Source organism: Rutilus rutilus (assembly GCF_951802725.1).
Source record: "Rutilus rutilus genome assembly, chromosome: 8".
Taxonomy (NCBI): Eukaryota; Metazoa; Chordata; class Actinopteri; order Cypriniformes; family Leuciscidae; genus Rutilus; species Rutilus rutilus.
In genome coordinates, this window is record NC_140222.1 from 19,211,484 (window position 1) to 19,237,428 (window position 25,945).

The window sequence follows — 25,945 nt, forward strand, 5'->3', positions numbered from 1 at the left end:
TGCATTTTAAAATAAAACAATATGTTATTTGAACAATTACACCTTCTTGAGCCACCAATGTGGCAATATTTGATTTTTATTAATTATATAGAATTCCAAGCACCAGAGAAGTGCTCGTCCCCACAGTCATGTACAGAGGGAAAATGCTTTATTTTGAGGTCAAGAACAGGTTCACTGTAAAAAAATTCTAACCTCCCTAACTCAAAATTTCCTAGTGACTGGTCACATCTAAATTTTTCAATTGGCCCAAGTGAAAATCTGTAAATTTAATTTTATAAGAATTTAACTTGGGACAATTGAAAAATTTAGATGTGACCAGTCACTAGAAAATTTTGAGTTGGGGAGGTTAGAATTTTTTTTACAGTGTTTTTACACCATTTAAAATACAATAATGTATACATAACTATCAAATATATTATGTAAATGATATAAAAAAAACTAAATCCAGAATAAATATTATAAAATTTATAATGAAAGTAGTGGTCCCCTGGAGTTGTGTCACTGGTGTTACCGTTAAACAAAAATATCTTATTTTGGGGAAAAAATCACACTGATGACATCACTTGACTTCCTTATTCCAATTTCCTGAATATCTATGAAGAAAATCCCATAGTAAATCCACTGTCTCTTTTCAGTTATCAGAAATCTTCTAATTTCATATGAAGCTTTTAGTTGAAGTCACTGGTATGACCTACTTTATTGTTAGGGAATTGTAAAAAAAAAAACTAGAATACAAATGGATTAAACTACTTAATTTAGTTAGTATACCATGATTTACAACATGTGGTTTGATACCTTGCAGCAGCCATTTTGTAAAATGAATTTTTCATGAAAATTGTCACTGGTGTGACTCCCATTTATAGATAAACTTTATTCAAAGCTATTCATTTAGATTATATGCCAAATGTAACAATTTAGTCTCCTCTACTTAATTATAGTTGAAGAATAATGATTTTTGGTCTTAGGGATGTAATGGTGATTCATTGTCACTGGTGTTACTGTCTTTTTTCTGTCACATTAAATCGTCACATGTGACGTAATAATAATTTTACATCCATTTAATTCTGCTACACTCAAAAGTTAAGATTTAAAGGATTGCATCATTACTTGATTTTAACTGGTTTTCAAATATTTTCATTGTTATAGCAAACACATGGTTGCACAAATGAACTAACCTCATTCAAGCACACTTTTAACAAACCTGATTAAAATAAATAAAACATAATCTCCTTATTTGTTGCATTATTATTATTTTTCGGTAACTCTGACTACATGTGCTGAAAAAATATTTAAATAATATTTCATAAAAACCTTTAATATTGCCAAAGAAGTAAGGTAACACCAGTGACAAAAAAAAAGGTACATGCCGTCTTTAAATAAATGCACAATTTTTTTTTTTAAATCATTAAGCTGTCACTTATGCATTTTCATAAAGTCAAAGGGTAATCTAATAATGTGGTGTAAGTTTAAATGTTAGAAAAATAAATAAATTAAGACATCTTGCCATACCAAAAGTGGACGTTTCTGTAGAATGACCCAACTCATGAGCTAAATGTTAACTCATGTCACCTCGTTCCAATCATAGTTACATAGAAAAATGAGCTGCAAACTAATTTCCTTTTATACCAGCTTTATAATCAGTTGATCTCTATGAGCAGGAAGCTGAGAGACAAGTCTGAAGGGACCGTCTACAAAGTGCAAAATCAGAAAAGACGGTCCATTCGAGACTTGTCTCTGTCGCCTGCTCATAGAGAGATTTATAAGGCTCATTTTGAGGAATTAGGTTGAAGCTCAATGGAACCCTTCAATGTTAACGTATAGAGCTGTCTGAAACCCTGTTTGCCTGAACTCGCAACAAATTGCGAGAGAATGCATATTATTATGCCTCTGAAGGCATATGTATGTGCAGTGTGTAATTATTCAGCATTCACTGACATGACCTAGGCATCAGTAGAACATGCATTGAATGAGACATTCAGCAATCAGTGATCTTGCTTCCCCATCTTTTTTTTTTTTTTTTTTTAAATAGCAAAGCTAGGAGTGTGTCCAGTCAAAACCCTTGGAGGAGTGTGTAAGGATTTGTGTGTCGATGACAGTGACTGTCCCAACACTGAGAAATGCTGCAGCAATAGATGTGGACGTCAGTGTAGGGCTCCATACGTGGGTATGTGTTAGTGTGTGGGTCAGCTTTTCTTTCTTTTAAATGCAGTGAGGCATTCATTGATCTAATGTTATGCAAACACAGATAAACCAAAGCCAGGAGTGTGTCCAAGCAAAATCATCAAACCAGGAGTGTGTACCAAGTCATGTTCCTATGACCGTGACTGTCCGAAAGATGAGAAATGCTGCAGCACTAGATGTGGACCACAATGTGGTATATTTTATTTATTTAATTTTATGAATGCCACCATAGCATAATTTATTTTATAGCTTAGTTCAATATATATAACTTATATCTTATTTTCTTGTTTTGAAGACCACTGAATTTAAAGGATTTGTGAAATGAGGGGTAAATGACCTATAGTGTTTGTTGATAAATGTTTAGTTTTATTTACCTGTATTTTATTTACCTGTATTTAATGTGGTGGTGGTGGCGCAATGGATAAGACACATGCCTTTGGTGTGAGAAACCTGGGTTCGAATCCACTGTGAGACACCAATGTGTCCCTGAGCAAGACACTTAACCCCTAGTTGCTCCAGAGGCGTGCGACCTCTGACATATATAGCAATTGTAAGTCGCTTTGGATAAAAGCGTCAGCTAAATGTAAATGTAAATATAAATATAAATTAAGTTAAATGTTTTTTGCAGTAAGACCAATTTCTCTTTAAGATAACTTCCTCTTCTTGGCCAGGTTACATTTATCTGTGGCGTAAACTCTAGAGATGAGGCTTCAAAACCATGAGTTTTTAGGGCAGTGATATTCAAATGACGATTGTTTTCAGCCGCCACATTTATCAACACATGATCATTCATACGATCTGATTGGCAGCATACTGTTAAATTTCTGCGCTTGTTTCTACGTTGGATTGACATGAAGGATAAAATGGTTAAGACAAACATTTATCAAAGATTGTGCTTTACAAAATAAAGATTTATAATGCTTAGAATACAACTAGTAACAAGTAAAACCTGTTCATGCTTTGAGTTTCTGAAATTGAATGCCGCTAAATGCACTTACTAAAGCTGAATATTTGTATCCATGCAGTGACGCCTGGTAAATGTTCTCCACCCTTTTTGTGCCGACAAGTGGATCCGTGATGGCCAATGTCCTGCCAGACTGAAGTGTTGCCCAACCACCTGTGCTGGTTTAACCATCGAAAAGAGTCCTCTGAGATTGATTTTACTTAAGGATTGACTTTTCAATCCAATCAATTTTCAAATGCATAACTCAAATGGTCCTACCTTCTTTCCTTTGACTCCACCCATTCGAAGAACATGGATGCGCGCGAGGGGGATGGGGGAGGGGGGTATGGTACGACCGTTTGATTGACGCACTTATTGTCCAATGATTCTAGGTGGTCTTGGAAATGATTGGCTGGAGTTTTTCGAGTCCTGCCCGTTCCACAGATGATTAAATTGCTTAATTTTCATTTCAGTGCTTCTAACTCAGTGGCTGTAAGTGGGTTCGGAATAGGATTTCAAGTGATTTTGAAAAAATGGTCAAAAAAGAGAATCACATACCCCACCTTAAGTTTAAGTTTGTCTATTAATGTATCTGAAGACTGCATGTATTCATATTTTAAATAATGCAGTCTTTGTTTATAGGCTCTCATGAGGGTGTGATTCAGATGCCCGAGGTCTAGGATGCGCCTGAGGCCGCTATACTTTTTGGGCTTTTATTTATTTAATTGTTAAAGTGTATTTTGAAGGGTTAATAGTAAATGCTTTATATTTTGCCTGTAAAGAGGACTTTTAAATCCACTATAAAGAGGTACATATAATAAATTATGCCCTTTTTAATAATAATAATAATAATAGGATAATTATAACCTTAAATTATGCACTGCCATTCTTTTTTTTTTTTTTTAAGAAAAAAGGTTTTAGTGATCATTGCTTATCCAACTAAAAAAAAATGGCCCAGACCCCTCTAACCATCCAGAAGGCCAACCAACTTAGGATGGTTTTAGCTGTGTTTTACTAGCAGATCTTTTGCACTGTAAATACTGCAAAGATGCCTTTTTTATGCATTATTGATGTTTTGGTTGAGTAATGGTTTAATATGGAATTAGCAGTTTTACACTTGCTCGGCTATCCTGACACATAATCTGTTTCTACCAAACACTTAGAATAAAGTCATATCTCTGCTGATGATGCTGTATGACTTGTTTAGTATGACTTTTAACAAAGCTTATGAAAAAAAAAAATCAATTGTCAATCCTGTTTTCTCATTGTCTTCAATAATATGAGCTCTAAGTGGCAGTTTGCAAGTGATCTGATGTCAGCAGACTGACCCATCACCACTTTTGATTTACAAGATATACATCTCTTAATTTTATTATAGTCTGAGGTGAACCACGTTTAATGTAAAAACAGCAAAAACTAAGAACCAGTGATGAGTGTAACACTTACCAATTATAATGAAGACTAAAATTGCATTAATATTATTTTCAGTATTATTCTTTATCAATATTCGAAGTTACAACTGATGATATTTCATGTTACAAGAACAGCCTTTTTCCACCTTAGAAACATTGCTAAGTAACATGCTATCAGTTTCTGATGCAGAAAAGTTAGACCATGCATTCATGACCTCGAGACTAGATTACTGTAATGCTTTATTAGCTGGTTGTCCTGCATCCTCAATAAACAAGCTACAGTTAGTCCAAAATGCAGCTGCTAGAGTTCTTACTAGGTCAAGAAAATATGATCATAATATGATTATATATACACACAGTACCCCATAGTGACAGAAAAACACAGAATTGTTGACATTTTTGCACATTTATTAAAAAAGAAAACCTGAAATATCACATGGTCCTTAGTATTCAGACCCTTTGCTGTGACACTCATATATTTAACTCAGGTGCTGTCCATTTCTTCTGATCATCCTTGAGATGGTTCTACATCTTCATTTGAGTCCAGCTGTGTTTGATTACACTGATTGGACTTGATTAGGAAAGCCACACACCTGTCTATATAAGACCTTACAGCTCACAGTGCATGTCAGAGCAAGCATAAAAGCCACAATGTTTTTCCATCAATGCTATACAAATAACCTGCATTATTTAACTAACAGTCGCCTTCGGCTTGTTCCCTGGGGACATAACAAATACAATAATGAATAGCTCTTCTAATGAAGCTTTAAATGAAGTACTAAATATGGACTTTAACTACATTTTCACTGACGAATTTACTATATTAATCACTGATATATTTGATCTGTAAAGCTGCTTTAAAACAATGTGCATTGTGAAATAAATTTGACTTCGACCTAATTTCATTGTACTAGTAGGCTACTAATATTTTTTTTAATCAATACGTTTTAATCAATATCATGCACATTGTGAAGAAAGCTGCCAACAGATTGTGTGAAACTGGCATTTCCTTTGCAAACGTGGTTTATGGGGCAACGCAACAGAACAGAAAGCCGCTTACCCTCCAGGAGATGACAGAGGCAGAAATGCTCGAGCTTTTGCGGAAGATCAGTATCAACGACTGTTGAGATGCTATACCGTTAGAATTGCTTTTTGAAGCTTTGCTGTAATAAGTGTGTGGAAACTAAGTGTAAAGGCAGAACCTGAGTTCAGCTGAATTCAAGACTATATAAGACGCAAACAAAGGAAGATTTATTGCTCTTCCTTGCCTAGAAAATCTAGTATGCCAGCACGCAAGAAGCATGCTATCTTTAGCAATTTTTTTTTTACATCTGTTACTTAGTACTCATTTATAATCTGTAACAAGTATTCTTTTCATTTGATTATTTTAATAAAGTTTGTTAAACATTTATTATAAAATCATCTGACTGGACCTGGGATTCTTTGAGTACCGTTTTCTTCTGCCTGGAAAGGAAGTCCTTTGTGGAGGAAACGCACGAGGGGTGAGCATTCTTTTTGGGGGTGATGTTATATTGCAAAAAGGTTTAAGGAGTACCACAAAAGACAGACTTATAATACTGGTGATATCTCTATTATTTTTTTATAGTAAATTATTAACTCGTATAGACTGATCGTCTAACTTCTTAAAGGAGAATTCTGGTCAATTTTAACATTGAGCTAATTTTTTTGTACATTTGAAGTGCTGTTAGTACAGAGAACAACGACAAAAATCGGTGTTGCCTACACTTAAAATTTGCACCCTGTTGACTTCAATGGGGCAAGTTTTAAACCTGCTTTTAGCCTCTTAACATCCTTGATGTGTCATTACAAGTGCACAGGTCATGTGAGTGATTCCTTCGGAGTGAACGCGGGTGAATCTGACTGCAGTAGATGTGAAAGATATTAATAAAAATGATGTTTATTCAGCCAGCGCACATACCTGTATTTACTGACTGTTTTCGGTCGAAGTCCACAGTAGTCGATTGTCGAGTTCACGCGCGTGATCATAGGTACTAAACCTAGGCGCGTGAACTCGACAATCGATTACTGTGGACTTCAACCGAAAACAGGATGTAAATACAGGTATGTGCACTGGCTGAATAAACATCATTTTTTATATATTTCTTTCACATCTACTGCAGTCAGATTCACCCGCGTTCACTCCGTAGGAATCACTCACGTACAAAAACTCACGTTTTGTAGTGCTGTACAAAATACCCACCAATTGTACATTGATATTTGAAAAGAATAGGATATAATTATTAAATATAATAATTGTTAAAATGCTCCCCTTTTTAGTCACCCGTGACCAAACACTTGGTTTTGAAGTGACAGATGGGCCACTCTGGAGTCCATCCTGAACACACTGCTCCGCAGCAACCAAAATCGTACCCACATGGCTACACATTATATCAACGGGATACATGCAAGTATTGAAAAGTGTATCTAAATGCTATTGTAAAATGTAACGTTAGCTAGCCAGCCATACTTACCCTGCCATGCAGGTGCAATGCCCACTCTGGATTTCGCCGGACTTCTTCGCAAAGATCCAATCGTCTGACCCGCCTCGATTTCCCCGTAAACGAAAGGTATTTCCATCCGTGCAGTGGTGTGTGTTAGATTTTTTTTTACTTTTCCGGAATGAAATATGAATAGTTATAGGCATCCAAGCTGAGATATACTTTGAACGCCTCCCTTGTGTAGCCTACACGCATTCCTTCTCGACTAAGTATTCAAAGATATTTACCTGACTGACCTCCGGTTTGCCTCAAAATTTTGCTGAACGGGTCTGGTAGTGTAACGTTGTCACATTTAAGTTTGGCCAAAGTAACGGCTCTTTTCTTCTATTGGTAGTCCCAAATAATACTGGCTAGACATACTTGCTAGCTAATGTAATTTGCTTGTTTCAACCATAGACTGTAAAAAATATGGACAAAGCATCTGTGACGTCACCCATAGACTTTCTGAAGAATGGTTTTGAGGCTGTTTATGGGGGGTATGGGCAGCGCCATCTTGGAAAATCTTGGGACATCCAGGATACAGAGGTGGTATGATGTGTTGTCAGATCATGGCCGAGACGTCAAATTTCAGGAATTCCACTCGGCGCAGCCGATGCTCGTTATCAGCTGTCAATCAAGCTGTCAATCGAAGTTAACCACGCCCTTATTTGTCACACATTTTATATCTAAATACGATCTAAACTAACAAGTTAGAAAAAAATGTACCCCCCTCACAGTTGTCAGGCACTCGGAACCTCTCGAAAAATACAATAAAAGTCCATGGGACCAACCTGTAAAAACATGAATTTATGCTGTGAATACGGACATTTTAACATGGGGTCTATGGACATTAGCTCCCTTTTGGGACCTGACCCTAGCGGATTTTCGATGTATTGCAGTTTTTCACACTTCCGGGTAGGCTTCATTTTTCAGGTTAGGATGTTGTCGCTTGGTTTCTACAGATGAACTCTGTTGTTATTGATTCTACCGGAGGTTAAGTTTGGGCCACAAAAGTGTGCATGCGCAGTAACGTTTGTTTATGTTGTTACCATTGAAACCGTCTATATGGAAAGTGGATTGTGCCACGTGTAAACATAAGGCATACTTCTATTTTTAACATAAACCAACATTTATGTTAAACAACGTTTTTTTTTTGTTTTTTTTACCTGGTAATGAACTGAAGTTAGTACAGCTCCAGAGAAACACACACAGTTGGCATGGACATACATTACTTCAAGTTTCTCTCCTATGACTGATGCATATATACCGGTATATATAAATATATAAAAAAGATATATATATGTATATGCAGGGCTTGACATTAACTTTTTTCCTCACTAGCCAATGTGGCTAGTGGTTTTCCAAAGTTACTAGCCACACAGCATTTTTACTAGCCACATTTTTGTTGTTGTGAAATTACCTGATAAAAGTGGACTATGGCGTGCTAAAATTTACTTGAACTAGATTTACAACCCTTTTAAATGTAAAACCATTGTTACAGCCACCTAAATCAAGACTACATAAATATATAACAATACAGGTCATTATCATTAGCTCTGATAAGGTTGTGTGTAAAGCTCCTTTTTTTAAATAAAACCATGTATTATGTATTATATGTTGCCATATTGCTCCACCGGCATACGACATAGAGGCCAAGCACTGCTACAAGCATCAAAGCATCAAAGCATCAAAGAGGCCAAGCACTGCTACAAGCTTAAGATAGAGGGACACTTTTCCAACGCTGACCCTCGGCGCATGTGGCAGGGCATTCAGGCCATCAGTGACTACAAACCCTCTCACTCCACCCCCGCAGCCACTGATGTCAACTTCCTGAACGAGCTAAATGACTTTTATGCTCGCTTTGAAAGAGACAACAGAGAAACTGCCACCAAGCTCAAATCCTCAGCTGACCACCCACCGATCACACTCTCCTCCACAGATGTCTGCAATGCACTGAGCAGGATCAGCGCGCACAAGGCTGCTGGACCAGACAACATCCCTGGACGCGTACTCAGGGCATGTGCGGAGCAGCTCGCTGGGGTTTTTACAGACATTTTCAACCTGTCTCTTGCCCAAGCAGCTGTACCAACATGCTTTAAATGCACTTCCATTGTGCCAGTGCCAAAACACTCCAGCCCGAAGTGCCTTAATGACTACCGCCCTGTAGCACTCACACCCATCGTAATGAAGTGCTTTGAGCGGCTGGTCCTGGCACACCTAAAAGACTCTCTACCATCCACATTGGACTCACACCAGTTTGCCTACCGTAGCAATAGGAGCACAGAGGATGCAGTCTCCATGGCACTGCACTCTGTGCTCACACATCTGGACAATAAGAACACTTATGCACGCATGCTGTTTGTTGACTTCAGCTCAGCATTCAACACTGTCATCCCAACTAAGTTAATAGCCAAACTTGGAGACCTGGGCTTCAACACCTCCATGTGCAACTGGATTTTGGACTTCTTGACCAACAGACCCCAGAATGTTCGATCCGGCTCCAACTGCTCCACATCCATCACACTCAACACTGGTGTACCACAGGGCTGTGTGCTAAGCCCGTTCCTCTACTCCCTCTTCACCTCCGACTGCAAGCCTGTGTACGGATCTAATTCCATCGTCAAGTTTGCGGACGACACTACGGTGATTGGTCTCATCAGCAACAACGATGAGACTGCCTATAGGGAGGAGATCAAGCACCTGGCCACATGGTGCACCGAAAATAACCAGCTCCTCAACACCACCAAAACGAAGGAGCTCATCGTGGACTTCAGGAAAGTGTCAAGAGGCACACACGACACCATCCACATCAATGGAATGGCTGTTGAGCGTGTCTCCAGTTTCAAGTTCCTGGGGACCCACATCTCGGCGGACATGACCTGGACAACCAACACCTCCAGCCTGGTCAAGAAGGCTCACCAGCGCCTCTTCTTCCTGAGGACACTGAGGAAGAATCAGCTTTCCTCCACTATCCTGGTGAACTTCTATCGCTGTGCAATAGAAAGCATCCTGACCAACTGTGCTACAGTGTGGTATGGGAGCTGTTCTGTTGCAGAGCGCAAGGCACTGCAGCGGGTGGTGAAAACCGCCCAGCGCATCACTGGGACTCCACTACCTGCCATCGAGCACATCCAGAGGAAACGCTGTCTGCATCGAGCTCGCAGCATCCTTAAGGACTCCTCTCACCCAGCCCACAGACTGTTTTCTCTCCTGCCCTCCGGCAGGCGTTTCAGGTGCCTCCGGACCAGGACCAGCAGACTAAAGAACAGTTTTTTCCCCAGAGCTGTCTCTTTATTAAACTCTAACCCTCATTGATCCCACTCCCCTCATATACTGATTGACTCTCCTCTCCCTCCTCACACCTGCCTCCATTTTGTTATTTGCAATACTATAATGTTCATTTGCACTGCTGACTGTTATTACAGTAACAACTGTTTACATATGCATCTTGCACTACTACCTTGACTGGAATATGCTCAATTTGCACTGCCGACTGTTTATTTACAGTACCGACTGTTTATATATACATTGCAATATCGTACCTTAACTGTAATATGCAATTACTTTCCACTGCACTTTCACTCGGATAGCTTCTGTCCAAACTTTATTTGCACTACTTTAAATCCATTGTTATACTGCTCATTAGCCTAACTTATACATATATCTATTTGTTAAATTCTGTTTATAGTAATAGCCATCTGTATATTATGCTCACATTCTGTTTATAGTAACAGCCATCTGTATATATATTCATAGTACATATCTATCTGTAAAATTCTGTTTATAGTAACAGCCATCTGTATATTATATTCAGTACATATCTATCTGTAAACATTCTGTTTATAGTAATAGCCATCTGTATATTATTATATTCAGTACATATCTAGCTGTAAACTCTGTTCACAGTAATAGTTATCTGTATATTATATTCATAGGACAATCTATCTGTAAATTTTTGTTTATAATAGTATTCAACTCTATATTTATTCAGTACATATCCATGTTCTGCACTTATGGAACCACTGTATATCCTGCACTTGCTGCTATTGCACTTCTGGTTAGACCTAAACTGCATTTCGTTGCCTTGTACCTGTACTTGTGTAATGACAATAAAGTTGAATCTAATCTAATAACTCCAGGGCAACTAGCTGTCTCTTCGATTCTTTGTTGTCGGTCACTAGCGACAATACTCATTAGGGCTGTCAAAATTGCTCAAAAATGACCTTCGAATATTCCCTCTAAAAAAGAACACATAGCTTATCTTCGAACTAACATCTGGTTGCACATTTTGTCAATGACGCGCATTACGTCAATAACAGGACAAATTAATACAAAGAGACATAACTACTTGTATAGGTATTTAAGTTTAAACATATTTGACAACGTATTACCAACACGAAAACAAGTAAATCAACTAATGGCCAAGACTGCAGACCTCACTCACTCTCGCTCGCTCACTCGCAGGCACTCTTTCTCTCTCTCGCCCTCACCCTCAGCACCAAACGCGAATAGAGCGTCTGGCGCGAGTGTTAAAGACGCGTTTACGCGTGTCTGGAGGTCTTGCGGCATGAATGAGGCGTCACGCGCTCTGTGCAGTTTAAATGAACAACAACAATAAGCAAATGTTGAGTGCTGATCAAGAGTTTTGTGTAAGCAATTTAAGGTCGCGACTCTTATATAGCAGGCTTCATTCAGTGATTGAAACAAATATTATTAACATTAATTTAAGTTTTACAGTATATAGAACCGACATTGAACGCTCCGAGCGAGCTGTGCTGTGGTAAACATGGAACTTTTCCTTGACATGAAACGGTAAATAATCAAACCAGTGGAAGCCTGCAGTGCATGAAACTGCTGTATCTAACCTACCTTATTCATGCAATATCTATTCAGTCAGTACAGTAGCCTACACTTCAGAAATGTTTCTGTTTAACGTTAAATAAAATGATCCCTCAGGCAGCGCGCCCACTCGCAAAGCAGACAGCCGCGCCTCTGCTACCGCGGGCGTTTTTCCACATTCGAATATTAATTTTCACCTTCGAAATTCTGTTTTTTAAAACTATTCGAATATATATTCGAATTTAGAATATTCGTTGACAGCCCTATGGGATTTGTAGTGTCGTAGTGTCACACTTATTTCAGATGCCTTTTGAAAAGACTACAATTATTCAACCCGCCAAAGTGGCTAGTTGGAGTGACTGCGTTACCCGCCACGAGCAAAATGTTAATTTTGGGTGTTAATGTCAAGCCCTGTGTATATGTATGTATATATGTATGTATGTATATGTATATATATATATATATATATATGTATATATATATATATATATATATATATATATATATATATATATATATATAATGTATGTATGTTCAGCGCTTCTAACTATGTACTGTTCTTAGTGTAGTTTATGTTTAGAGCCACTAGGTGGTGCTAGTCCATGTATGTTTTTGATGTTGTCAGAGAGAGTAACCTCTGACCTTAATTGCAGCCATCTTGTTTTACTCAGTTTTTTTTTATGAATTTTATGAATTTTATTAACAAATATGTACAGAACAAAACTGTTTGCCAGGGGTACAAACATTAAAAGAAATAAGGTTACAAAGAATATACAAAAAACACATTAGTTGCATAGGAATTTTTCCAGAATAGAATTTGTTTTTAAAGCCTTTGTCTGTTTAAGATCATTGATGGTGGTGCTGTAATGAGATAGCTCTTGTAGAAATAGGGTAAATAAAGGCTTGCTGTCAGTCCATTTTCTTTTATGAATGTGAAATTTTCCTAAAAATAAAACAAGTTGTACAAAGAAAATCAAGTCCTTTTCCAAATTAATGTCCTCAAAGTAAAGAAGAACGTCCTTCTCTTGCAAATATAATGACTGTCCTGTTTTCCTTTCAATACATTTTTGCTTGTTTTACTCAGTTGATTCTGATAGTCACACGGTTAAAGCAGCTTAATCTCTTCATCATCTTTGCAATCATTTATAGAAGCTTTGTCTGTAAGTATTAATGTGTTTGCTAGAAGCTTGTTTTTCAACTTTTGCTTGGAATTAGTACCAGTAATTTTAGGATAAAATTTATATTAAGAGAGACTATTCAGTACAATATTTCATGCATCTGGATTATTATTTGTGCATATTATGTCCAGTTATACCTTAAGCAAACTTTTACAATTATTAATGTACAGTCTTTAGAAAATTATTTTTCCCTTTTTTCTGTATTTCAGTTTTACTCTGTCCCACTTGCATTTGAAGTGGTGGTGTTAATAAATCCATGCTTCAGTTCAACTTTCTTGTGGAAGGAGTTATAGTTGAAGAAGGGGAACTCTTTTACGAGGGCAGAATAAACTACATGATTGTAGTTTGAATAAAGTTTTGTTTGGGCTGTCGAGTTACTGATGTTATGAGGTGTTAGTGCACCTGTCGCTGGTGCACCGACAACATTTTTTTATTTTTTTATTGCAGAACTTAAGATCAAGGAAAGATAGCATGGTTGTATCTTTAACAATACACAATCATTATGACAAAAACAACAACAATTAACATATCATGGGTTTGCGTACATAATGATTTTTTATACACACGAAAAAAGACCTGACAAGGTTAAATATCTTAAATATTTTCTTGAATATTTCATTATAATAAAAAATGCAGTTTTGTTATAAGCATGAGGGAAGTGATGAGAGTTAAATTCAACAAGAAAAGAGGAAAACATAAAGGAGATTTTGCTTGTGATTAAATTTTTTTGGATATAAAATAAAGAAATTAACAACAAGAGATGATGATTTGGGCATTTCGTAATAGAAAATAAATAATATCATTACGGATAAAACGGTAGGTCACATTAGTAGCTAGGGGTTTAAAATAAAATAACTTTATAGCAACATTGTTTCAGCCCAGATCCGGCCCACATCTGGCACTTGTGGAATGCGAATCTGGCCCACATGCAGCGTGGAATGATGGCACTTGGGCGGACCGCTCCTGTTTGCCAGATCTGGGACACAAGCAGGCCATAGCAATGCCACATGCCAGCCAAGAGCAAAGAAATAAACCAGAACTGGACCTTATCTGAGCCACAAAGTCTGTGTATATTAAATATGGAGTCATCTCAGCTTTAATAAGCCTGTTAACAAGCAGTATCACTGAAGGAAAGAAGAAAACAGAAAAAGACACGAGCAGAAACACAAGAAGGACAACTGACTTCAGCCACAGTCTCAGATGAAATCAAGTGAAGAGAAAAGAAGACATTAAATCTCTGAAGATCTCAGCAGAGGAGGATTAAACAACTCCACAAACAGCATTACCAGCTTCACTTATTACTAACCAGACTGATTTTATTTCTGTCAGACTTCTACAAAAGTTTTTATTGAGAATTCACAGAGGTTTAACTCTAATGTGTTTCATTTGACATCACCATAACAGTGATTAGTGTTTCCATTAGTTGGCCTCTTATTATATCTTTTGTTTTGTTTTTTGGCCGCTGTGACAGTGTGTTTGTCAGTCATTTGCAGCAGCAAAGAAAGCTAAAGTGAAACGAGATCAGGTGATGATGGTTTTCTAATCATCATGAAATAACCTGTTTTCAACCCATGGAGGTCTGGATTTGGAGTCACACTCAAAATTAAAGTGGAAAAACACACTACAGGCTGATCCAACTTTGATGTAATGTCCTTAAAACAAGTCAAAATGAGGCTCATAGTGTGTGTGGCCTCCACGTGCCTGTATGAAAAAAAAAAAAAAAAAAAAAAACCTTTCCCTTTAAAAACCTCACTTATCGTGCTTATGCTACTCTGAATAATGCCTGAACTTCGTATTCTGAGCACTTCTTGCGTTGTTGTAGTTTTTTGCCTCTTCATGATGACTCGCTTAATTTTAGTCCTAATTTGTAAGTCGCTTTGGATAAAAGCGTCTGCTAAATGACTAAATGTAAATGTAAATGTAAATGTATGACCTCCCTACAACGCCTGGGCATGCTCCTGATGAGGTGGTGGATGGTCTCCTGAGGGATCTCCTCCCAGACTTGGACTAAAGAATCTGCCAACTCCTGGACAGTCTGTGGTGCAACGTGACGTTGGTGGATGGAGCAAGACATGATGTCCCAGATGTGCTCAATTGGATTCAGGTCTGGGGAACGGGCGGGCCAGTCCATAGCATCAATGCCTTCGTCGACACACTCCAGCCACATGAGGTCTAGCATTGTCTTGCATTAGGAGGAACCCTGGGCCAACCGCACCAGCATATGGTCTCACAAGGGGTCTGAGGATCTCATCTCGGTACCTAATGGCAGTCAGGCTACCTCTGGCGAGCACATGGAGGGCTGTGCGGCCCCCAAAGAAATGCCACCCCACACCATTACTGAACCACTGCCACTGCCAAACTGGTCATGCTGGAGGATGTTGCAGGCAGCAGAACGTTCTCCACGGCGTCTTCAGACTCTGTCACGTGCTCAGTGTGAACCTGCTTTCATCTGTGAAGAGCACAGGGTGCCAGTGGCGAATTTGCCAATCTTGGTGTTCTCTGGCAAATGCCAAACGTCCTGCACAGTGTTGGGCTGTAAGCACAATCCCCACCTGTGGACGTCGGGCCCTCATACCACCCTCATGGAGTCTGTTTCTGACCGTTTGAGCAGACACATGCACATTTGTGGCCTACTGGAGGTCATTTTGCAGGGCTCTGGCAGTGTTCCTCCTGCTCCTCCTTGCACAAAGGCGGAGGTAGCGGTCCTGCTGCTGGGTTGTTGCCCTCCTACGGCTTCCTCCACGTCTCCTGATGTACTGGCCTGTCTCCTGGTAGCGCCTCCATGCTCTGGACACTACGCTGACAGACACAGCAAACCTTCTTCCCACAGCTCACATTGATGTGCCATCCTGGATGAGCTGCACTACCTGAGCCACTTGTGTGGGTTGTAGACTTCGTCTCATGCTACCACTAGAGTGAAAGCACCGCCAGCATTCAAAAGTGACCAAAACATCAGCCAGAAAGCATAGGAACTGAGAAGTGGTCTGTGATCACCTGCAGAACCACTCCTTTATTGGGGGTGACTTGCTAATTGCCAGAAGTGTGATTGTTACATTGTGTTGTTTAAGTGTTCCCTTTATGTTTTTGAGCAGTGTATATATATATATATATATATACACATGCATTATCCATAGGAGACAAACTTGAAATTTATGTCCATGCCAACTGTGTGTTTCTCTGGAGCAGTACTAACTTCAATTCCTTACCAGGTACAAAGAAACAAAGAAACAAAAAAACATGTTGGTTTATGTTAAAAATAGATGTATGCCTCAGGTTTACACGTGGCACAACCAACTTTCCATATAAAGAATACTGTTCTTTAGTGTACACATTCTTAGTCCAAATGCATCAGTGGAAAACTTGTGCTACATTACACCAATAATAAAAAAAAAAAAATGTATCTCTGCTCCCTGTGCCTGACATATACTAATGTTCATGCCGTTTTCAGCTTGTGCAGCTGAAACTTACTTATGCACTTAAACTTCAAATAAACATCTGATTATGAATATTAATAAAGAATAATACTGAAAATAATATTAAATAATGCAATTTTAGTCATCATTATAATTGGTAAGTGTTTCACTCGTCGCTGGTTCTTAGTTTTTGCCGTTTTTACATTAAACGTGGTTCACCTCAGACTAATAAAATAGATTTATATCTTGTTAATCAAAAGTGGAGATGGGTCAGTCTGCTGACATCAGATCACTTCCAAACTGCCACTTTAAGCTCATAATATTGAAGACAATGAGAAAACAGGATTTACATCATTGAATATTTTTTCTGAAGCTCTGTTAATAGTCATACTAGTGAAACAAGTCATACAGCATCATCAGCAGAGATATGACTTTATTCTAAGTGTTTGGTAGAAACAGATTATGTGTAAAGGATAGCCGACCAAGTGTAAAACTGCTAATTCCATTAAACTTATTACTCAACGGAAATGACCAAAACATCAATAATGCAAAAAAAAAAAAAAAAAAAAAAAAAAGCATCTTTGCAGTATTTACAGTGCAAAAACCCTGCTGGGAAAAACACAGCTAAAATCATCCTAAGTTGGTTGGCCTTCTGGATGGTTAGAGGGGTTTTGGCCACTTTACTGAAAGTCTTAAGCTGTTAAACATCACATCAGTTTTAACCTGCATTTTTTCGGTTTCATTTCTGGTTCTTTAACAAAAACAAAAAAAAACAAAAAAAATTAAACAGTAATTGAAAAGCCTTACACTGAGGTATACTTTTGCTGCCAAAAGCGTATAAAAAAAAAAATATATATTTCACCCAGAATGTTTTACTAAACAGATTTATTTGGTGAAAAGTCAGTCCTCAAGTATGGTACGCAAAAATCAATCTCAGAGGACTATTTTCGATGGTTAAACCAGCACAGGTGGTTGGGCAACACTTCTGTCTGGCAGGACATTGGCCATCACGGATCCACTTGTCGGCACAAAATGGATGGATAACATCTGGGCGTCACTACATGGATACAAATATTCAGCTTTAGTGGCATTCAATTTCAGAAACAGCACAAAACTCAAAGCATGAACCATTTTACTTGGACCAAGTTGTATTTTAAGTATTATGATTCTTTATTTTGTAAAGCAGACCTTTGATAAATGTTTGTCTAAAGGAGAACTCCAGTCAATTTTAACATTGAGCTAATTTTTTTTTTTTTGTAAATTTGGAGTGCTGTCAGTACAGCGAACAACGACAAAAATCCTCTTTTTAAAATTTGCACCCTGTTGACTTCAATGGGGCAAGTTTTAAACCTGCTTTTAGCCTCTTAACATCCTTGATGTGTCATTACAAGTGCACAGGTCATGTGAGTGATTCCTTCAGAGTGAACATGGGTGAATCTGACTGCAGTAGATGTGAAAGATATTAATAAAATTGATGTTAATTCAGCCAGCGCACATACCTGTATTTACTGACTGTTTTCGGTCGAAGTCCACAGTAGTCGATTGTCGAGTTCTCCACTGTTGCTTAGTTACCTATGATCATGTGCGTGAACTCAACAATCGACTACTTTGGACTTCGACCGAAAACAGGAAGCAAATACAGGTATGTGAGCTGGCTGAATTAACATAACTTATTAATATCTTTCACATCTACTGCAGTCAGATTCACCCTGTTCACTCTGAAGGAATCACTCACATGGCTGGGCACTTGTAATAACACATCAAGGATGTTAAGAGGCTAAAAGCAGGTTTAAAACTTGCCCCATTGAAGTCAACAGGGTGCAAATTTTAAAGAGGATAACACGGTGTAGGCAACACCGATTTTTGTCGTTGTTCTCTGTACTGACAGCACTCCAAATGTACAAAAAAAATGAGCTCAATGTTAAAATTGACCGGAGTTCTCCTTTAATCATTTCATTCTCATGTCAATCCAACGTAGAAACAAGCGCTGATTCAAGTGCAGAAATTTAACAGTATGCTGCCAATCAGATCGTATGAATGATCATGTGTTGATAAATGTGGCGGCTGAAAACAATCGTCATTTGAAAATCACGGCCCTAAAAATTCATGGTTTTGAAGCCTCATCTCTAGAGTTTACGCCACAGATAAAATGTAACCTGGCCAAGAAGAGGAAGTTATGTTGAAAGAGAAATTGGTCTTACTGCAAAAACAAACATTTAACTTAATTTATGTGTATTAAATACAGGTAAATAAAACTAAACATTTATCAACAAACACTATAGCCTGGGTCATTTACCCCTCATTTCACAAATCCTTTAAATTCAGTGGTATTCAAAACAAGAAAAAAAAAAAAAAAAAAAAAGTAGCTTAAAATTATATATTGAACTAGGCTATAAAATAAACTAATTATGCTATGGTGGCATTCATAAAATTAAATAAAATATACCACATTGTTGTCCACATCTAGTGCTGCAGCATTTCTCATCGTTCGGACAGTCACGGTCATAGGAACATGACTTGGTACACACTCGTGGTTTGATGATTTTGCTTGGACACACTCCTGGCTTTGGTTTATCTGTGTTTGCATAACATTATCAATGAATGCCTCACTGCATTTAAAAGAAAAAGCTGACCCACACACTAACACATACCTATGTATGGAGCCCTACACTGACGTCCACATTCATTGCTGCAACATTTCTCAGTGTCGGGACAGTCACTGTCATCAACACATGAATCCTTACACACTCCTCCAAGGGGTATGATTGGACACACTCCTGGCTTTGCTATTTAAAAAAGAAAAAGAAAAAAAAAAAGAAAAAAAAAAAAACAGGTAAGCCAGATCACTAATTGCTGAATGTCTCATTCAATGAATGTTCTACTTGCGCGTGGGTCAGCTCCCCCCCATCCCCCATTACCTTTATATGGAGCTGTACACCGATGTCCACATCCAGTGCTGCAGCATTTCTCATCTTTCGGACATTCACTGTCATCGGAACACGCCTCAATACATGGTCTTTCTACTCCAGGGTTTGTGTTTGGACACACTCCGGGCTTTGGTTTCACTGTCATATCAATGAATGCTGAATTACACACTGCACATACGTATGCCTTCAGAGCCGGACAAACAGGGTTTCAGACAGCTCTATACGTTAACATTGAAGGGTTCCATGGAGCGTCAACCTAATTCCTCAAAATGAGCCATATAAATATCTCAGAGCAGGCGATAGAGACAAGTCCGAATGGACCGTCTTTTCACGTCCTAATACACGTTCAAATGAGTAATGTTCAATTATATTGTTAAATTGATATATCTATAATTAATGTTTAACCCTTTCATACGCAATTTTAAAATATTGTATCGACACCCCAGCATGAGTTTAAGGCGACCGTTATAGAATGCATCACCTTATACGCTACTTCCAGTAGAGTGGCCTGACTTCTACACCTACCTGATATAAATCTTAAGATGCCTATAACTGTACTAAATGGTCACGTACAAGACTTGTGTGGTAGCCTATACGATCCGCAGTTCTGCCAAGCCAGGGCCAAGGCCAGACAGAAGACGACAATGTAAAGAGTGACATTACAGTGACATTTTTAATGATGTGAATATTTCCAAGAAATCAAAATTCAAGATACAGCATATTCATTTTTGAACTATGATTACCCTTTCTGACCAGGTTCTTCAAAAAGTCTAGTCACAATCAATCAAAACAATGTATACAATCATAGATGATTCACAAATAATCAATCATTTAGAAAACATTTCAAATTTGAGCCTGTACTCCGTCGATTCTTGCACCCAACAACAAATGACATTTATTAATAATAATAATAATAATAATAATAAAAGCTCCTTATTGTAGGGTTTGAGGGCAAACCAAACAAATTAATCTTATAGGCGATTCGTTCAAACATAATTCCACACAGAACTCAACACTCCAGATTCCAAATCACCAATCCAGAACCATAAAATCCAGGCTCCAGCCAGTCTACGCTAACCAACGAAAAAACCCCAACTAAAAGGAAGAACGTTGTCAATGTTAGATAGTTTGGAAAAGACTGATTGGTTCAGAGATGATTTATGAATATGATTGAAATGTAATTGTTATAACTATTAGATGTTTGAAGGAAAGTGTCTCTTGTTTCCTATCAGTGCGATCATATGTTAACAGTTATGAAGATGGCTTGATTGAAATCTGCGTAAAACGTTTTGTATTCTTATAATAGTAATGTCTAAACTGTGGCCTCTGTACTCTCTGCTAAAGCCGGAGAGTAAGGAGGTCACAGATAACACATGATTTACGATGAGAAGTGAAGAAAATGCCACCTCAAATAAAGACAGTGCCTAATTGGTCAGAACTCATCCAGGAGGCTGGACAAACATTTGAGTTTAAAATCTTAGCACCCGAACAAGCTTAGAGAAAAAAAAAAAAAAAAAAAAAAAAAAAAAAAAAAAAGAGAAAAGTAGTCAAAACCGATCATGGAGAAGCCACGACGGAGTAACCATGTAGACGAGCAGACGAAAGAACCCAAATCAAGATCAGAAGAACATGGGTTAAACAGCTTCACTCAAACCATCTAGCAACTCTCGTCTCATTCCTTCTTTTCTTAGTTTCTTTTCCGTGTGAGTCTCGGTTCCAAGTTAAGTTTTGTGGTAAAGTTTCGGTCCACGATTCAACTGCAAAGCCTGCTACCAACTTCAAAGACTTTCCATCCATCCGCCAGCACACCACGTGATTGGCCACCCCAGACATCTATCCAGGCACGAGGAGACGCCAGCCAACGAACCCGAGAAACCCCTTTTATGCCAACAAAGGGAATCTCCAAAAGGAACACAAAGACAAGCGAGTAGCCTCCAGACTCTTAAGCTGAACTGGTGCATTGATATAGATTTAATAACCCGCCTAAGAAACGATAGAAGGGTTAAATTAATGATTGATGGTTCGTTCAGGTCATGTCTTATAAGTGCATATAGAAACTTGGGATTTCATCATCTCACTCTTAAAACTCATTCTCTCCTCACTCTGTTTCTTTCTGCAACTCGTATGAATGTGAGTGTGTGTTTGTGTTAGATATTAGTTTTATGTGTTAGTTATAATTAATAAAGTCTTGTTTGCATTTTAAAGAGAAGTGTTACTTGTGTTATGTGCTTACGAATTTAATGTCTTAAACTGCTGATCTAAGTTACCTTGTTAATAAATAGTGTTTCACTATAGTTTGGATATTTATATTCGCTGCAGAGCTGATAGTTACGGTCAGTTCAAATGAACGCTGGACGAGTCATTTGCATGGCCATAAGTGATTCATTCGAATTCTCTATAAATGAATTCATTTTGAGCTAAATTGACCTGTCGGGAAACCCCTACAAGTACATTTAACTGGTGGAGAATGCCAATTTACGACATTAAGTTAATTATATTAACTGATCCAAATATTCATAATCAATTTTAACCAGTTATTATTGATTATTGTTCGGACAGTCACCGTCATTCACACATGACTTGACACACTCTCCTAAAAATCCTATTTCAATGTTTTTGCTTGGACACTCCAGGCTTTGGTTTCTCTGTCATGGGTTTGTATAATGGCATATCAGTGTATGTTGAATGACTCTGTATTTTGAAAGAAAAAAGCAGATCCACACACTAATATAATACCTTTATATGGAGCTGTACACTGATGTCCACATCCATTGCTGCAGCATTTCTTATCGGTCGGACAGTCACTGTCATGGGAACACAACTCGACACACACTCCTGCCACTGCTACATCAAGGGTTGGTTTTGGACAAACTCCGGGCTTTGGTTTCCCTGTCATGCATTTAAATAACAGCATATCAGTGAATGTTGAATGACTATGCATTTTGATAAAAAAAAAAAAAAAAAAAACAGCTGATCCACACAATAATAAAATATAATTACCTTTATATGGAGCTGTACACTGATGTCCACATCCATTACTGCAGCATTTCTCATCGTTCGGACAGTCACTGTCATGGGAACACGACTCGACACACACTCCTGCCACTGCTAATTCAAGGGTTGGTTTTGGACAAACTCCGGGCTTTGGTTTCCCTGTCATGCATTTAAATAACAGCATATCAGTGAATGTTGAATGACTATGCATTTTGATAAAAAAAAAAAAAAAAAAAACAGCTGATCCACACAATAATAAAATATAATTACCTTTATATGGAGCTGTACACTGATGTCCACATCCATTACTGCAGCATTTCTCATCGTTCGGACAGTCACTGTCATGGGAACACGACTCGACACACACTCCTGCCACTGCTAATTCAAGGGTTGGTTTTGGACAAACTCCGGGCTTTGGTTTCCCTGTCATGCATTTAAATAACAGCATATCAGTGAATGTTGAATGACTATGCATTTTGATAAAAAAAAAAAAAAAAAAACAGCTGATCCACACAATAATAAAATATAATTACCTTTATATGGAGCTGTACACTGATGTCCACATCCATTACTGCAGCATTTCTCATCGTTCGGACAGTCACTGTCATGGGAACACGACTCGACACACACTCCTGCCACTGCTAATTCAAGGGTTGGTTTTGGACAAACTCCGGGCTTTGGTTTCCCTGTCATGCATTTAAATAACAGCATATCAGTGAATGTTGAATGACTATGCATTTTGATTTAAAAAAAAAAAAAAAAGCTGATCCACACAATAATAAAATATAATTACCTTTATATGGAGCTGTACAGTCATGTCCACATCCATTACTGCAGCATTTCGCATCCCCCGGACAGTCATCATCACCGAAACAAAATTCAGCACAATGTCCTAACATTCCGTCTTCCACGCTTGGACACACTCCTGGCTTTACTGAGATTTAAACACATGACAGAAACCATTATTACTGAACGCTGAATGTCTCCTTCACCATTAAATAACTTTCCTTTACCATGAAAAAATAAAAAAAATCAGTCAGTCTCCTTCAAAATTAAATTAAGTCACTTGCAGTATCTTGTGAAACTCAACAGCAAAAAATTCAGTGTTTCTTTTGGAGGACCTCTGACATCCACTACTTAATGAAAATGGTTGAATGCAGGGAGAACACACAATCAAATCAGTTCCACAATCAAATCATTGCATGTGTCATTTAGAACAGTCTTTATCAGAAACGCAATTCAGTTTCACCAGACACCAACTGGCCACTATACAGAAGATAACTCAAGAGGCTCATCGGAGAATTTGCAATGTGTGTATCAAACTGAAGTATAACAGCCACACATTTATCTGCATAAAGTCAAATTAGTTTAGAAATCTACCATTTATCCCGAAATTGTTACAAAGTGCAATTACAACACAGAACCTACCACTACTAGTGCATTGTAATGCTAATATAAAACATGGACGGCGATTCATATTTTGTGGCATAATTATGTTTAACAGTTACATTAAGCATTTTAATACAAAAAAAGAAAATAGTAACACATTTTTAGCAAAACACAGAACTCATGCAATCAGACATTTTTCTTTTAACAAAAGTGGCTTGTCAGGTTATACTTCAATAAATAAGTTATAATTATCCCCCATGCTTAATGGTGCATCATTGTTAAAGGGGTAAAGGGACAAGTACAAATACAAAGCTGCAAGCAGCGATTTCAGGGCCATGCCCCTGAAGAAACCGCAACAGCAGTGCAGAGCCAGAAGAACAAAAACAGCAGAAATCTAATGTCTATGGGGAAACAGCTGTTCAGAAGTGGAGGTGAAAAATGCCACTGTTTGCAGCTTGCACCATTCAGTTGACGCTGACTCACCAAACTGCAGAGGAGAGCCTTCAGTGTGAGTGTAACCATATTAAAATGCTAAATGTAGCTTATGGTCAACCTGAAAGCTGAAGAGCCACATTAGAAGAATGGCAATTGGGTAGCATGCTAAGCTATATAACTAACATAAAGCAACAAATACAGGCAAGGTCAACTTTGGAGACAAATGTCTCAGGAACTTTAGTTCATAAAAAAAAAGAAAAAAAAAGGATACTGCAATTTATGTCAAAAACCAATATTGTGAAACTCTGTATCCACAAATTCAGCATGACACAAGGAATCCACAGACATGATTTTCTGACAAACTGTTCAAACGTTATTGGCAATAATAGCCATTTTCCAGATCTCATGACCTGTAGGTGGTGCTGTTCCCAAATTTGGCATGGACAATCACATCATGGTTCCGATAAAGCACAGGTGTCAAACCCAGTTCCTGGAGGTCCACAGCCATAGTTTTGTTCTAACCCTCACACCTGAAGGACTTGATTATCTGGTCAGGTGTGTTTAATTAGGGTTGAAGCTAAACTCTGCAGGGCTGTGGCCCTCCAGGAACTGAGTTTGACACCCCTGCGATAAAGCATACCAATTTTTGTTTAGATTGATCAAAGTTTGGAACCAATTTTGGATCAACATTGTTTAGTTTCTGACGTCATCATTTAACAAAGAAGTCAGTTGTTCAGTCGTTTCTGTGCATCTCAGTCCAAAGATCATCTGAGGCAATTTTTGAAGCAATTAAAATTGAGCAAAATCTGAAGTAGCAAACAATCTAAATATTGTACTTTTCAAAATGACCACTACTGTAATGGGCGGAGTCTTAATTTAATATGTTGAATGTGAGAAGCATGCAAGCATGTTATTTTTCTTCATCAAAAGGTGCAAAAGTTATAACCATTTCAAAAGTGAATCTTTGAACTGGTGGTATTATAGAGTAGGTCAGAGATTCTAAAACAATAGTGTTACAAATATCATATTTTTTTTAGGGCTGCCTTGGACTCCCATTCGGGAGGAATAATAATAATAATAATAATAATAATAAACTAAAGATCCATAACCAAACTAATGGATCTGTAAAAAAAAAAAAAAAACCCTTACCTGTTTAGAACTAACATACAAAGTTCAACGATTACTGGACGTCTGGTACTGTATAGGCTAGGCCTACTTATAATGTTCTGAGATGTGCCTAAAGTCATATTTTGTTTAGGTTGTTTACATATTTTCTTCGCGCTATAATGAAGTTAAAAGATCTCACCGTTGAATCGATCTTCTGGGTATCTTACGCTCCAGCAAACAGAGGAACACAATAAAACAGCGACCAACGAGCAGTAAAGCCGAGCTGTCATCCTGAAACCTGCGATCTCACAGTGGACTCTGTCTCTGCTGGAAATGCACTGAATTAGAATTTTAAAGCGCTTTTAAATATACAACTTTGGAATTTTAGGTGCGTCTCTAACCTGCCTGTAGCTTTAGTGGTGCAATCTTAATGACCCTGATTAACTCGTTCAGGTGTGTCCGAGTGCTACTTAAGGGCACGTAATAACAATTACCGTAATTAGGAGACAGGGGCGGATCCAGTGGCGGCTCCAGAGATTTTCTGTTGCAGGTGCTATGGGGATGCTCAAGACTTAAGAGAAGGTGCTTTGAATTTTGGGGCGTTTCATTATGGAGGTCGCATTGGACCA

General features: G+C 38.0%; 2 protein-coding genes across 4 annotated transcripts in view; one reads left to right on the plus strand and one right to left on the minus strand.

Annotated features, from left to right (window-relative positions):
- LOC311295964 (uncharacterized protein) overlaps positions 1-25,945 on the plus strand; it is a 597,210-nt gene that overhangs the window by 51,078 nt on the left and 520,187 nt on the right. The gene's annotated exons all lie outside the window — the stretch shown is intronic.
- LOC311295540 (uncharacterized protein) lies at positions 16,880-25,864 on the minus strand. 3 transcript variants are annotated; one of them, XM_084416987.1, is made up of 11 exons: positions 25,718-25,864; positions 25,516-25,643; positions 23,179-23,319; positions 22,919-23,071; positions 22,656-22,808; positions 22,392-22,544; positions 22,128-22,280; positions 19,383-19,529; positions 19,116-19,250; positions 18,911-19,039; positions 16,880-17,521 (listed from the first exon to the last, which is right to left on the minus strand). In XM_084416987.1, the coding sequence occupies exons 2-11, from the start codon at positions 25,604-25,606 to the stop codon at positions 17,472-17,474; spliced, it is 1,305 nt and encodes a 434-aa protein (XP_084273113.1). In that variant the 5' UTR covers positions 25,607-25,643; positions 25,718-25,864; the 3' UTR covers positions 16,880-17,471. The 3 variants fall into 3 exon arrangements, with proteins under 3 accessions (XP_084273113.1, XP_084273115.1, XP_084273114.1); XM_084416989.1 differs by having other exon boundaries at positions 25,516-25,640; positions 25,718-25,763; XM_084416988.1 differs by having other exon boundaries at positions 25,516-25,741.